The sequence below is a fragment of the Syngnathoides biaculeatus genome, chromosome 2 (genome assembly GCF_019802595.1).
Source record: "Syngnathoides biaculeatus isolate LvHL_M chromosome 2, ASM1980259v1, whole genome shotgun sequence".
In the NCBI taxonomy this organism is placed as follows: domain Eukaryota; kingdom Metazoa; phylum Chordata; class Actinopteri; order Syngnathiformes; family Syngnathidae; genus Syngnathoides; species Syngnathoides biaculeatus.
In genome coordinates, this window is record NC_084641.1 from 28,267,715 (window position 1) to 28,283,754 (window position 16,040).

At 43.8% G+C, this 16,040-nt stretch overlaps 1 protein-coding gene across 6 annotated transcripts in view; it reads right to left on the reverse strand.

Moving 5' to 3' along the window:
- nphp4 (nephronophthisis 4) overlaps positions 1 to 16,040 on the reverse strand; it is a 182,956-nt gene that overhangs the window by 70,707 nt on the left and 96,209 nt on the right. For all 6 annotated transcript variants that reach the window (XM_061845009.1, XM_061845041.1, XM_061845033.1 and 3 more), the window contains 3 exons: positions 10,519 to 10,710; positions 9,541 to 9,698; positions 809 to 1,000 (listed from right to left, as the gene is read on the reverse strand). In XM_061845009.1, the coding sequence (XP_061700993.1) occupies positions 809 to 1,000; positions 9,541 to 9,698; positions 10,519 to 10,710 (542 nt within the window). The remainder of the gene's footprint in view (positions 1 to 808; positions 1,001 to 9,540; positions 9,699 to 10,518; positions 10,711 to 16,040) is intronic.

Sequence of the window (16,040 nt, forward strand, 5' to 3'; positions counted from 1 at the left end):
TGGATTGCACGGGTGCAAAGGACGGGACTCCATAAATCAGGGTTGCAAAATGTGTCGATGTGCGCATTGGAAGGTTTCTGTGCAGCGGCCGCTGAAGGACGACCTCCGGAAGCCTTGTGGATCGCTACCGGCCTTGTGGACATGTCGGCCCGAGTGGCTCGTCGCCTCGGTGGCTCGTGTCCGCAGCGGAAGTGGGCGTTTATCACCGCCGTGCGATGGTGGATAGGGCGGGAGGTGGTTTGGCCGTGATTGCATGTCATCTAAATATTGCCCCGGTTAACTTCATTCGGTTGTGCGATGTTCTCTTCTTGAAAAGAGCTTCCGTGTCAAAAGGGGTGTGTTCGTCTCACGTAGTGTCGGGTCCACAGCGTGTTTTCAATGGCGAATGTCCCGGTGTGACGTCACGGACAGTAAGTAAATGCAGCCAATATGGCGACCACCTGGACGTCGTCGAATGACACTTCCGCAACTTTGTGCGTGCATGACGCGCTCTCCGCTCATGTGTATTTTTTTGTGTAGACATTGAAGTGAAAAATCTTATATGTATTTTTCATTTCAATATCTATTTTACAATGTTTCTAGGGATGACATTAGACCTTTAAAGACACTTCTGGTTGGTTCATCCAGAAAAACTTTTACACATTCACATTATCCTGTGATACTGATCACAGCGTTAAATGTGACAAAGTATTTAACAATTTCTTTGTGATTAAACTGTGTAAAATAAAATCAAATAAAATAGCACGTCTGCAAAAGCTGCCGTCATAAATAATAATAATAATAATAAGGACGGGAGTGCACGATTTACCTTGTAAATGCCAGGAACTGGAAGACCAGAAGATTCTCTTGCAGAGGATCTATTTCTTCACGGTGCAGATCATAGGGGACTGGCTCGGTGGGGTCCAAGACGTCTGCCACCTGCCCTTTCGAGTCCACAATGTCGGGGAAGCCGGCAGAGAAGAGGTGGGCCATTGAGCTCCTGGAACTGACTGTGGACAAACTGGAGGTGAAGCATTACGTTAGAGTCAGAAAGATTCGACGTGACAATGAGACTAGCGCTAGTGACAAACGTTTTTGTGTCACGGAAAACCTTCAGTATATGTTATAAAGGATCTTACAAATACTGTATTCATAAGCACGTATACTGTACGTCAAACTGGCTTCGGTCAGATGATCCATGGTACCACATTGCCCCTCCACGGCTCAGCTCTACTCGATTACATTTGGGTGGATCGTTTTTTTTCCCCCTCTTCAAACTCTGACCTCAGTGAAAACATCAGTCGTGACGAGACACGCGAACATGGAAACACGTTTTATTCGAGATGGACACTGAGGACAGAAAAAAAAAAAAAAAATGGACTGCTGCAGCTAAGTGGAGACAAAGGAGTACACATTTACATAAGGCATCCAGAGCTAAGGAATAACCACAGGGTATGTTGGTATCTGCGTTTATTTCCAGCCGCTTATCCTCAACACTATGATGTTGCAATGCCAAATTTCCTCTGATGTCACCCACACTTTGCTCGTGAGCTGTTTGAATCCCCTAGCTGACAAGTTAAGGCCACTTTATAGTATCGCGGACGCTCGGCCGACAACGCCCGCATTGCATCACTTGACCTACGCATTGCCCTGCGCAGCACCTTTGCGTAGGTTGTGCGTAGCCTGCCGCATATACGTCAAAAAAAGGTGTTGCGCAGTGAAAGTTGTGGAGCGCAGCCTTCGTGATATAGTCACATGCTGTGATGAGGTACTTACAGTTCCTCCCTCCCGGGCTTCTCGATCGATTTTGCAGAATAATTAAGTAAACGTATCATCTGGTCATTGAGGTCCATTTGTTCAAGCAGACACTCTTCCAAGGTCGCCATGGTTGTTGCTTTGTTTTTTTGTTATGGAACGGGAAGTAAAGACGGCTACCGGAAATGACCAAAACGCGCTGAGGACTGCCGTACATTTTCAAAAACTGACCGCCTGAGTTGTGCTCGAGTATAACTACACGCAGGAAAGCCGCAGTGACGTCACGGCAGTCGCCACACTGCAAGTATAAAGAAGCCTTCACTAAGACGTAGGAACTGTGTAGAGCAAAATGGGAATTTAATGCCATACTTTTCTAGCACATCACTGGAATACTACATTTGAAATTTCTTCTGGTGTATAATTGGCTCTCAGTTATAATCCGCAGCCCCAAAATCCACACCAAAAATCAGGACAAACGCTTCTACCCGTGTATAAGACGTGCTGTTGATTTCCAGCTTTTCATGCTTAGATCATTGAACATGATGCACATTTTCCATTCATTTTCTTCACCGCTTATCCTCACGAGGGTCGCGGGGAGTGCTGGAGCCTATCCCAGCTGTCAAAAGGTAGGAGGCGGGGTACACCCTAAACTGGTTGCTACCCAATCACAGGGCACATAGAGACAAACAACAATCCGCACTCACAAGCACACCTAGGGGCAATTTAGAATCTCCAATGAATGCATGTTTTTGGGATGTGGGAGGACACTAGCATGCCGGGAGAAAACCCACGCAGAGATGGGGAGAACATGCAAACTCCACACAGCCAGGGCTGGGATTTGTACCCCGGTCCTCAGAACTGTGAGGCCAACGCTTTAACCAGATGCCTACCGTGCCCATTATGCATTTTTCGTTTTTTTTTTTTTCAAAGAAATATTCTTCTGTGAGTAAATGCACTGACATTTTGATCAATATTTTTTCGTGTCACTTTCTCACCATTTCCACTCATGCGCTCATATCATTGGTAATTGAGGTGATGCTCAATAACACGGTAAGAATAACTTTTTTTTGGTTTTGTTTAGGCCCATATATTCATTTCGTAACATGAACCATTAATAAAATGTTTCGATGTGTTGGTCTATTTATTCCTGTTGGGTCCCTGTCACCCCCATCTCGGGTTTTTAGTCCTTCGGGGCTTCCTCTGCCTCGTTTCCATGTTAATGCTTGTCTGGTTATTGCAGTTTTGTGAACAGTGAACAAAAGAGCTCCACTTTCTCTTCATCAGCTGAATTGCCACAGGTTTTTTCTTTGGTGCATTGTCACAGGTCATTGCTGTTAATTTTGCTCAGTCAGAAGATAATGTCAGAAAGGAGCCACATTGGTGGTTCTCTGGGTTTCTGATCCATACATCGGTATGGTCCTAACATTTCAGTCAAAAATGTTCATCTCGCTATGGACTGAAATCTTTTTCATTTTTCAGATCCTTTTCAACGTGATGAAAATTGTTGTTATATTTCCGATCCTTCCGACGTTCACAGAGATTACACCTCCCAGGTTTGTCAATTTTAACATTTTCATAGTACTGTGAAAAAAAATACTCCAGTACTCTTACCAGACGGGATCTTTTCTTTGGATTTCCTCCATAATTTCAGATTACCTTGATGTCGAACTGTCGAGATCATTCACAGTTCACTCCCGCAGGCAACGGTCATCACTTTCTTCTCTAAAGTAGATTAACTTGGCTTTTTCCTCAGCATTTTTAGAACTTGGGAGATGTGCTCCATTGAGCGGTGGTACAAAAATGTAATCTATTTAGTGAAGAAACTACATCTGATGCCCTGAAACGGATGCGACGACAAATGTGACACGCGGTGTGTTTTCGGAAATGCACTGCGGACACAGGCTGACCTTCAGGTTGAATTTCGATTCTTTTTCCAAATGACGTCTTCCTTTGATGACGTTTTATGATGACACGATATGGTACACAGATACGGCAGCGGCCACGCAGATGTCATGATTCTCAAGTGAGCAGAAAAAATGTACTATATCAAATATACATTTGTGATATTGTGACATTATGGAGGACGGTACACCTTTTTCACAAGCCCTAGGTACTGGTAGGTGTTTAGAAAAAAAAAAATTCCCAACATTTTGAGTTGTACTCATGTATTATACACTATCAAGTTTTGATTTTTTTTTTTTAAAGATATGTGTATTATACATGGGAAATTACTGTGTTTTATTTTAGAACAAAGTTTATTGTAGTTGGAAACAGCTCCATCTGTGTAATATTTCTATATCCCTGGTGTGACGGAGGGGACCTGAAGACTATCTCGATTTGGTATAATTTGTTCATGAAGCCGATATATACACAACCTACTTCCACATTCGGCAAAACATTTCCAAGCACTTCCTCTATGGTAAATGGTGATGGGGCCGTGACAAAGCAACCGTACGAACTCTTCTGCAATGACTTTTGGTGGACAAAATATGTCAATAGAGAGCCATGAAAGATGAATCTATTCAATGTTCATTAGGTGTTCATACATCACATACCAGTATGTATAAATACATGATATACTCCACATGTGTTTAACTTTTGTCTGTCGACAAAAGACATAACAAAAAGAAAATTGTAGCAAGTTTCCATTTAACAAATCATATCAAACCGTAGTCATGCTTATTAGTGCAGCATATACACTAAGTCAATTCACCAGTTTTCTGCTTTTGTTCATGTGACATTTTGCAGATAGATTACCACTGTTTGATTTCCATTTAGTGATTACATTCAGTAAAAATCAACCACATTTTTAAATTCGGTTCCGATTTTCCCCAAAAACACAACGACGTGGGCACCAACATCCATCAACCTAGGGAACCATGAGACCACTTGCGGGGGGGGGCAGAGGGCACTGAAGTGCACCCTGAGGATTCCCTGTCATAATTGTCAGTTATGGCTAATCATTGCCGCCACCTGTCTTGCTACAGCCATAGTGGCGTTCATAACTTATAGGGTGACAGCTAATACGGCACACAGATGGCTAGCTAAAATGTGAGCAGACAATGACAACAATGAATGCGACTGTTTTGGGCTTACCATAAAAATGTTGTCTGTGCCCAGTTGGCAAACAGATGATCCCCACGGTGCAAAATAACGAAGCCTTCATCAAACTAATCATGGCGACAACAGTGAGGCAGGGTTATCCTTTTTTCCCCCCTGTCTCTCTCCCTCTCTGATGTGGCTTCAACATCATACATCTGCCACCCAGGCATTCTTCGCCCCCTCCCCCCAATTCTAACTCAATTTATACTCAGTTCATTCAAAATGTTATAGGTGGTAAATGTCACTGTTCTTGTCATACAAAATGACTCATTTCACACTAAAAACCTTACACTTCCGAAAGAGGAGGCAGCGATGTTTCAGTCCACTGAACTGAAGAGCCGCCCGTCTAAATCCGCAGTGTGGGCTCAGAAAGCTGTGTCGGAGTACCCATTATTTTCAGGGTGTACTCCTTTCTGCTTAGAGCTCCGGCGTACCCCTTTGGCACGCTGCCGTCTTTCAGCGGGATTGAATAATGACGTTTCATATAAAAGCTAACTTTGCAGTGATCATTACCCGAGTAAGCGTGGGGATAACACTGTTTAAAACTATTTGTGGAATCCGTCCACCAGAGGACTATAATATCGACTGACCAGAACACACACTGCCAATTAGTAAGACAATCAATACCCGCTGTAGCTAGCAACACAGCGACTTATAGCTGTTATGAAATGACCTTATACACTAAGACAAATTAAAGAGGGTTTGATATGGTGTCATTGACAACTACGGCCGATCAAAACTGACGAATACGACACAAACATCCACTACTTGAAAGTTCAACTACATGAAGAGCTATAGTTAAGTGCACTTCTTGTAAAATACATGCAAAAAAAAGATGGAGAAAGGCATTATTGCAATGATCTTTCTTAATATTAACATATCAAACGACTACCTGTTAGAGTTGCCGCCATTTTGTTAGATTTCTTGCGAACAAGACTGTGAGGGCTTAATTGTCGGTGGAAGGTTGAAAAAAAGTCGGTTCCAGTATCCTACCTGACTACACATTTGTTTTCATTTTCACACTACTTTTCCCCAAAGAGAACAACTATTGGCAGCCATTGTTTTTAATATTGATGACTTGTTCTGGAGTCAGCAGCCCGAGCAAAATGTGAATACTGAAGAATCGACTGTGTGGTGTGGGAAAGACCAAGCTGACTGGGCACTTCATTGTCATGTGTCAGTAATACCAAATGGAATATTCCTTTCATTTTCACTTCGCCGTGTACATTGCTACAATACTGTACAGAGCAGCTGGGGCAAAGACATGTACCGGCGTCACTTGTCCATCTCCACCTCCTCCTATTTCAACCCTTTGACATCACTGGTACTTTTCGTCATAGCATCAGTAAAACAGCAAAATAGCCAAGAAAATGCAAAATAGACTTGCAGAGTTACATTTTTAGTTATTGCTGATGGAGCTGAACTCGCATGTGTGCTTCCAATATTTGGGAATAATGTAATCTTTCTTAGATTGACTCATCAAGAAAGGTAAGAAAATAAAAATGATTATGCAGCAGCACAGTCGCCGACTGGCTAGCATGTCTGTTTCAGGGTCGGACTCTCGGCTCCAGCCTTCCTGTATGAAGTTCGCATGTTCTCCCTAAGATTGTGTTGGCTTTCTACATGTCTGGCATTAGAAGAGTTTGGTTAAGGTTATGGAGAATGACTTCTGACTGGCTTTGAAGACATGTAATTTCCATCTGGAGTCTCATGAGGGGAGTGTAGTGCACCGCCAACACCATGCATAGTGGGGAGATTGTGAGACGGTGGGCCAAATACTTCGATTGCACCAACACTATGAGAAAGGAGAGTCTGGGGACTTGGAAAAGGATCTCTCCTATCCTCCTGTTAAGGTGACTGAAGTACTTAAAAACATACAGCCCTGGGGGTGGATAATATCCACCTGGAGTTTCTTAAAGCTCTAGTAGATGTGGGCTTCTCCTGGTGGAAACGACTCTGCAACACCGTGTGGATATCAGGGACAGTCCCTCTTGGATGGGTAGACCAGGGTGGTGGGCCTCATTAGGATGATCACACTCCTCAAGTTCCTTATTAAGGTCTGTTCAGGGGTTCTGGAGAGGACAGTCTGTCGAGAGATCTATTCTCAGATTCAGAAAAACCAGTGTAGTTTTTTTCCTGGCTGTGGAATGTTGGACCAGCTCTATCGCCTTATCAGGAACTTTGCCCTACCAGTCTACATGTTCTTTGCGGACTTGGACGAGGTGTTTAACCGTGTCTTGCCCTGGGTGGTGGCTAACACTGAGGGTGCTCCAGGAGTATGGAGTACCGGACCCTTTAGTAAGGGCTGCTGGGTCCCTGTCGGTTGAACCTCTGCCAAGGCTGTCCTTTGTCACAAATGATTTCATTCCCTTCATGGACAGAATTTCTAGATGCACCCAAGGCATTGAGGGGCTTTGGTTTGGTGACCTCAGCATTGCATCTCTGCTTTTTGCAGATGATGTGGTTACGATGGCTTTATCAAGCTATGATATTCAACACAGCAGAACGTGAAGCGGTTAGGATGAAAATCAGCACATCTAACTCTGAAACCATGACCCATGGTTAGAAAATGTTGGCTTGTCCTCTCAGGGGTGAGAAAGAGATCCTGTCCCAAGTAGAGGTGTTCAAGGATCTCATGGTCTTGTTTGAGAGTGAGGGAATAATGGTGCGGGAGATCGACAGGCAGATGGGTGCAGGCTGTCGGGATGCGAACTCTGTACCGGTCTGTCTTACTCAAGGCAGCACTGACTTAAAAAGCAAAGCTAGTGGATCGATGTTCCAACACTCACTTATGGTTGGGGTAAGGGTTAGTTTGGCCAAAAGCGGCCAAAATGACTTTTCTCTACAGGATCTCAGGGTTCTCCATAAGAGAAAGGATGGGAAGCTCAGAGTCGAGTTGTTGCTCCTTCGCATTGAGAGGAGCCAGATGATTGGACGTGGGCATCGATTAGGATGCCCCTACCCCCCGGTGAGGTGTTCTAGGCACATCCTACCCAAAACAGGCCCCAAAGATGATGCAGGACACACAGGAGAGACTGTGTCTCCTAGTTCGCCTGGGAACAGCTGGGGATTCCCTTGGAAGAGCTGGACAAACTGGATGGGGAAAGGGAGGTCCAAGCTTCCCTTCTTAGGATGGTGCCCCAGGGACCCGACCAAAGAAAATTAATGGAAGGACGGATATTTTTTTTTTTTAAAAAATCCATCGTTACGGATGCATCTCGCTTAATACCTGGAAACATTTGTTTGTAGAAAACGGATGTAATGACAATGATAGATAGATAGATAGATAGATAGATATAGATAGATAGATAGATAGATAGATAGATAGATAGATAGATAGATAGATAGATAGATAGATAGATAGATAGATAGATAAGCATGTCTGTTGGTAATACAATAAATAAAGATGCTAAACTGATGTGGTGTGTATGTCCTACTTCCATTTGTACTTTTTTTAAAGCACAGCCAGCCAAAAAGTGTGCACGCGCATGTGGTGGTGCTTAGTCACCGCTGTTCTATCAGCCTGTAGCCCTGACAGAAAGCAATGTAAGCCAGACACTATCTGTATCTGTCTTTTGACTGGCGGTCTGGCGGACTGGCGGCCCCTTTTGATAAGGAGACTTGACAAAATGTGGTCAGGGACAGAGAGGAGTAAAAGTAAATGCATGAAACATTTTTTTAAAAAGGCAATATTTGGTTGGCTGTATGTATGACGAAGGGTTAAGTGACCACACATTGCACACAGATTATGATTACAAACCCAACACATTTTAGTATCGATCAATAAGAATGAATATAAAAGATGAATGATGGGTTATTATTTACCTTGATAGAGACAAGACACTCTTTTTTTTCTATCAAAAAAAAAAAGCCTCAAGGGCAATTTAAAGTCTCCAATGAATACACGTTTTTGGGATATAGGAGGAAACGGGAGTGTCAGTAGAACATGCAAACTCCACAGAAGGTGGGGCCGGGATTTGAACCCCATTCCTGTGAGAAAGACGCTCCTACCCAGGGGCGTCAAACTCATTTTTGTCACGGGCCACATTGTAGTTAGGATTTCCCTCGGTGGGACGTTATGACTTTGAAGCCATGAAAATCTTTCACCCCATCATGTTTACACGCGAAATTTATGAACTAGTTTTGGAATCAGAAATCAAGCGAAATTGGTTTTTCAACTATTGTTCATGTTTGGTAAGACAAAAATGCTTGCGATATCTCAATTTCATCATTTACGATATGATAATTTGAAATTTTGTTACAAATAAATCACAAAAATCCTGTAGATTGATATCCATGTTTTATCTGTGCGAGCCCCATAAAATCACGTGGCGGGCCGCATCTGGGCCCCAGGCCTTGAGTTTGACACCTGCGCTCAAAAGCAGTCGCACCACCTAATAGATGAACAAAGATACATATTTAATGTATATATTCATGAGCAATTAAGTACTCAAGTATATACAGTAAATGAACAGGTGATTTAACTCCACAACATTGCTTCACTTTGGTCTGGTGATCGGGCCTTAAAATCCCGATAGTGGAAAGCCTCCTGATTTTGCAGTGTTTAATCAATTTTTCAAAAATGGCTTTTTTAAGGACTAACTCTGAAGACGCTAATTGCCAGTACATCTCCACTTATTGAATATTTTTGGGGGGTTAAAGAACAAAATAATTTCAACGCAATCGTAGTGAGCGATCACACACCTTGGTGCAGTCATGCCCACAGTGATGACGGGCTCGTGGACGGGCGTGAACGGGAGCTCCTGAAGTTGCTCTTCTTCGTGGTTGGCTAGACGTGTCCCATCCCTGACTGGTTGATGCTCCGTCTCAAGGTGTGCAACAGTGCTGTCAGACGGCTGGGCCTGAACAGAAGAAGAGTGAAATGATGGAAATTGTCTACTATATTAATGAATACGTTAAATTAAAAGCAAGAATCACTGTTTCATTTGTAACGTGCACGTTTTGATCCAACTTGTGTATTAAATTCTCATTAGGTCGTGCAGGTGTGCCAAATGTAGCGTCCGCCGAGTGTCGACGGCTAATGCCCGGAAGTGAACGCGGTCCAATTAAGCAGAGACAAGGCAGCTTTCAGAGGCAAACTGCTGATACGGTGTTGCGCGTACCGACAATTGGGGGGAGCGGGTTAGCCTTGCTTCACTTGGAGAAATTATTCAGTAATTACGCACGGAACAGTCGAGCTGATGTTTTCATTTCTGTGTTCCCCGAGCTGCAGCGCTGACAGTCCTCAGGACCAAAAAGCCAAGTTGGCAGCTGCACCGAGTTAGCCACGTTAACATGTATGTTTCCATTATCATTGTTTGATACGTTATCCGGTGTCCCGATTTGCAGGGGAAAAAAAAAAAAAAAAAGACTCAAAACTTGAACAGACGTGAGGTGGTACAGAAATGTAGCTCCAAAACGGATGGGAAGGAGAAAAAAAAAAGATGAAAAGGTGAAATCTGCTGCACGCAGCATCTCTAGTGTTTCCATAACCAAAAAATGGTTTGGGGCTAAAGTTTAGTTTTGCAGGTGTATTTAGTACAAGTGGAGCACTGTAAAGATGCATATTTGAACTCAGTGACTGACTGCCGGTGTATACTTTGATGAAAATGATTACGTAGCATGCTGTGTGTTTTGCTCAAAGTGTTGGTCTGTGCTCTCTTTTTTTTTATGCGTATTTACCTCAGCGTGTTTGTTTTTTGCGCGTCTGTGAGCACATAGGGAAGAAGATCTCGCCGCGTGTGACGGCCGGTGGGCCGGCGCCATTAGGGAAGGATGGAGAAGAGAAGGAAACGACTGTTGCCACGGTAACCCAGAGCTGGAGTGGCTGACGGGTGGGTAGCGTGAAGTAGCTGTCAGCTGAGACAGCGAGAGCTGAAGGGAAACAAAGGTGAATAGTTACAGTTACATGTTATGCTGGATTTATATCTTGTCATTGTCATATGATGGTGTTATTATGAAGTAACGGGTGTATCTTGTACTTAAACAATCCTAGAAGACAACACCCAAAGATTACAAATAATGTTAATGCAGAACTCAAGGCGATGGAATCAGTAAGATGAAAACACAAAATAGACTCCGCTCGTGGCATGAACGGGCGTTTTTAGGCTTGACTGCAATAAAAACAAAAAATGCCCCCACCAGAAAACGCAAGCGTCTCCACTAGTTTAGAATTAAATAATCAAGCATCCTCTCCGTGTTTCACTTCAAACCTCATCCGACCACTTTGCCGATACGACGAAACGTAATGTGTCCATTAGATCGAGTCATCTGTGACGTAAAACATCTGCGGGAGGCATCGATTTTCCTCGACAAAAGCTGAAGCGCCACCATCTCGGCACCGTCATTAACGTTAAAGATCCAGATGATATCCGTTGAGACGTGCCTGACTGCCTAATTGTGCAATGTAGCCTGCGTTGTAAACTAAATTGAAATGAAACATACATGGAAGCCATCATAAATGATGATCCAATGACTTTGCTCATCGCTAACAAGTGACCATGACTCCAATTTGGAAGGCATGAGCAGAATTGAGGTCTTTATAATTAGACAAGAATTCACTGTTGCATCACTTTGGTGAAACAAACTGATATCCCTATATACATTGTAAAATAGATATTGTAATGAAAAATACATACAACATTATTCACTTCTATACTGTCTATACGAAAAAATAAATATGAGCACAGAGCGCGTCATCCATGCGCAAAGTTGCCAAAGTCTCATTCGACATCCAAGTGGTAGCCATATTGCCGGCGACATCGTCGGCAGACCTCACTTTGGGACATTCGTCATTGAAAACACGAAGTGGCACCTGCTATGGGACACGGAAGCCCTTTTCGAAGAAGAGAACATCTCACAATCGAGTGAAGTGACCAGGGCAATATTACCCTATCGCTTCAAGCCGTGTTTAGATGATATGCGGATCACTTCTAACTAACAACAGACTCCCCGACAGCATGTATGACAGTATGTAGCGTACTCAACCGCGGCCGGCCACCGGAGCTCGTTCAGGGCCCGCCGCCGGAGCGAGCTTGTGGCCCGCCGCCGGAGCTCGCTTGGAGCTGGTTGCTCGCTTGCCTAACACGAAGGAACAAAGAGCTACCTTCCCGCAGGTAAAACTGGTATAAACGCACGAGGCCGCCTGTGTGTGCTCCTGCTGATAACGTCACCTCCTTGTTTCTTCTCCATAACATTCCTCGAGAGGATTTTCATGGCGGGAGTTACAAAAAGCCATATATGTCAAAATCACGTTGTGTGGTGAAAAATGATCGGTCCATTCCGGCTACCTTTTTTTTTTTTTTATTAGCCTTCCTATTTAGAGATTGCACGTTCTCTCTGTGCTTCAGTTTTTTTTTTCCCTTCCAGGTACTCGGGCTTACTCCCACATTCCAAAAACTTGAAAGTTATTGTACAACTTGGAAAATGTCATCCAGGTGACTGTCATACAGTCCGTGACCTGAAATTGACTGGCACATCTCAAGCATGCACGACGCAAGGCCTCTTACCGAAAAGTCAGGGGTCAACTCATTCTAATGAGGACAAGTTTTAGAGAAAATAAATGATCTATGTTATACATAATCTATACTGTTCCCAACTAATTGCAACATTTTCTTTCAACGCTAAAAATCTCAAAGAAGATTTTGGCAAGATTTTATCAGAGGCGTCAACCACAATTATTTTGACTTCCAGAATTGATCAGAATATCCTAAACATGGCGGATGCCTGCACAAATGTCAATTCACTAATATGTCATCATATATGGTGACAACATATGTGCGAGCTTATTCACACTGATCCAAAACATCAAAAAATACAGCAAGGAAATGAGCAGCGCCAATGCTTTGGGTTCTAATGTTCGCATGCTGTCATGCTACCAGGGCAAACATCATCTGTTCACCTTCTGGCTCCGTGGGAAAACGTGTCAGCACGACACGCATGTGTGTTTGCACCGTGCACACGCGTTCGCGACGCAGCTTCCACATGACCCCGAAAAGGATAAACCCAACTGAAACACGCCGTGAATGTCACTTTAAGAGTAAAAAGTGGAGCAGTCGAGTAGCCAAAAGAACACAGTCTGGGGTTTCAAAAGGACGACCGAGTCAACGTGTGAGGAATTGGAGCTGACAGAGACTGAGCATGGGTGATAATAGATCGTTCTACACTGCACCCATCCGTCAGTCCATCTACATTCTTTATCCTAGTTAAGGTCGCAGGATAGGACAGAGTAGACTACATCTCGAACTGGTCTTCAGTCAAACGCGCGGGCAATGGTTAATACCGAATGCAGGTTTGCTGTGACAGTTTGGCATCTCAGTGTCGGATCTAGTATCATACAATTAATAAAAGCTGTGGACCTGATGCAGGTTATCTATGTAAAAATTACACTGAACTGAAGCAACCATTGCTGTCCTTCCGACACGCCCCGCAGTAGAAACCAAAACTAGGTCAATTTCAAACTATAGAGTTGTAAACTGAACTGATCTATGCCATTGTGTCAAATTGTTTCCTTTTTCAATACTGGTGTAGATTCGCGACTGCCTTTAGGATGTCCTGAGGGCAAGAGATCTGGACATGACAACCATATGGTCAGAATGCTAAGTTAGCATCACACCTCAAGCACTGTAACACATAAATATCCAACGTTTCTAGGCAATATTGCTTCCAAATGGACTTGCGTTCAAAATTCATACTGTGTGCTCTTCTAAATATTGGAAAAGTCAAGACTGCTTTTGAACTTATGTAAACGTGCATTTGTGTTGGCAGCAATGACCTGTCTAATGTGGCGGAGCAGAAATACTTAACTGGAGTAAGAACAATTCCCCAGGGGAATAATTAAACGGTCCTTGCGACGCTTTCAACAAACGCTGAAACAAAAATGGCTTCCGACTTTTATCATCCTACAAAAAGAGTTGTTGAGCCGGAAAGTAATCATGGCCTTGCTCTCTTGTTGTTCCATGAAAAGAGGTAATTATCTCTGCATCTTAGGGGAGCCAGTTCTGGTCGCACTGCGATACAATGCTTCCTTTTCCAAGATAATACAAATCGGAGATTCGTCATACAATGTTGTTTCATCCATCTTTGTTGAACGGCCACTCTTTGTGGTGGGGAAAGTAAAAAAAAAAGTGGAGACAAGAGTCCTAAAATTTTGAAAAAAATAAATGTGCCTCAAAGGTCATCCCTATAAACATTCTAAAATAGATATTGAAATGAAAAATACATATAAGATTATTTACTTTCTGCGCGGAGAGAGCGCGTCATCCATCCAAAGTTGCAAACTGGTCGCCATATTGGCCGCATTTACTGTCCGTGACGTCACCCCGGACATTCACCATTGAAAACACGCTGTGGCCCCTACTGTACGACATGGCCCTTCAGACGCGGAATCTCTTTTGGAAGAAGAGAACATATCACAACAAGTGAAGTTTCCGGGGCAATATTACCCTATTGTTTTCGAGCCATATTTAGATGACATGTGGATCACGCCAAACCACCTCCCCGCCCTATCCACCTCTGCGGCGGTGATAAACGCCCACTTCCGCAGCGGACATGAGCGACCGCGGTGACTAACCACCGAGCCGACAAGGCCGGCGGCAGGCTCGACGTCCTTCAACGGCTGCTGCATGGAAGCCTTCCGATGCGCACGTCGACATATTTAGCAACCCTGATTTATGGATTACGCCGCTCCCGAACTATTGTTTTTTTTTTTTTTAGTAGCTGTATACACACCTACCTGTCATTTACAACCCACGAAGCTGTCGTCCTTTGCACCGGTGCAATCCATTTTTCACGACGAACCGGGTCTCTTCCAAACTTATGAAGGGTAAATCCACGCTCCCGAGTGTTCAAGCGATGTCCAGCGATGCAACGAGCCGGCATTTTGGCGAACACGAAGGATCAATGAGCTACCTTACCGGAGGTAAAACTAATGGAAACAAACGAGCCCACTTGAGGGCGGTCTTGCCGTGTACATCACTTCCTGCTTCTTCTCGAAAACAAATCCCTTGAGAGGATTTTCATGGCGGGAGTTACAAAAAGCTATATACGTCAAAATCATGTTTTGTGGTGAAAAAATGCATGGGTCCATGTCGGCAGCCGTTTTTTTTTTTCATTAATAACATACTAAAAATCATGCATTTCATGACAGTGGCCCTTTAAGAGTCACAGAAAACCTTGGGTTAAAACATCATCTGAAGATGGTCAACCATAATATGATTACCCCTATTAACCACTGGGAAGATGGATGGATGGATGGATGGATGGATGGATGGATGGATTGATGGCCAGAAAGCCACAGATAGCCACAATACGTCTGTTATGATTATGCGTGCATTATGTTTGCGTCTTGACTTTGAAGAGCAGCGACAGACGCATCCATACAAAGCAATAAAAGCTGCAAGTTCCAAAATAGAAATGCATCAAAACGAGACTTTTGTGAAGGAATCAGAGACAAGAATGAAGCGCAACTATGCAGCGGTAAAAAGACATCTGCGAAAAACGAGTTTTGACTGAGGCAGCAGCGGCCGCCAGCGACAAAGTCCGACACGGCCTCACCCTGGCCTGGAGACTAAAAGAGCACTTGGGTAAGAGAACACGGGCATGGCCATGAAACAAATCCACATCCCGATGCAGGAAGATATCATCCTCGACGTGGACAAAGTCAATGGTGCGCCCGAACGTCGGCTATTTATACCACAGCATAATTTGCATTCCGCGAAGCAGCAAACAGAGGGCTAAAAATCAATAATGTATGCAGGCGAGAGAAAGTTGTCAGATCAAACAATGGCTGCCAACAGTCAGAGAGAAAAGGCTTGTTTACACTTGCCACCCCAGAAAAGGATGCCATTGATTAATCAGCGCTTGACAGCCGTGTTGACAAGGAAAGAGAAATTTGTTGAACAGGAAAGGGAAACGGGTGTAGTTGGTTGAAACGCTCGTTTTTAAAGCTGCGTTTTTGAAAGTTGAGGGAGGGGAAACAAAAGTGTACAATTGTGACGACTGCCGCACGACTAGTCAAGACAGATTTTGGGATTCCGAAAGCAACGGCGTGCCTTCACACATTGATTCCCGTTTCATCTCTCCATGCAAAGACTCGGCGCGCCATTAAAATGATAGATGAATACATAGTCAAATAGATTTATGGTGTGCACTCAGCGCAGCCTCAGCAATAATGACTTGGGCTTCGCAGCCTTATTTACTCAGTC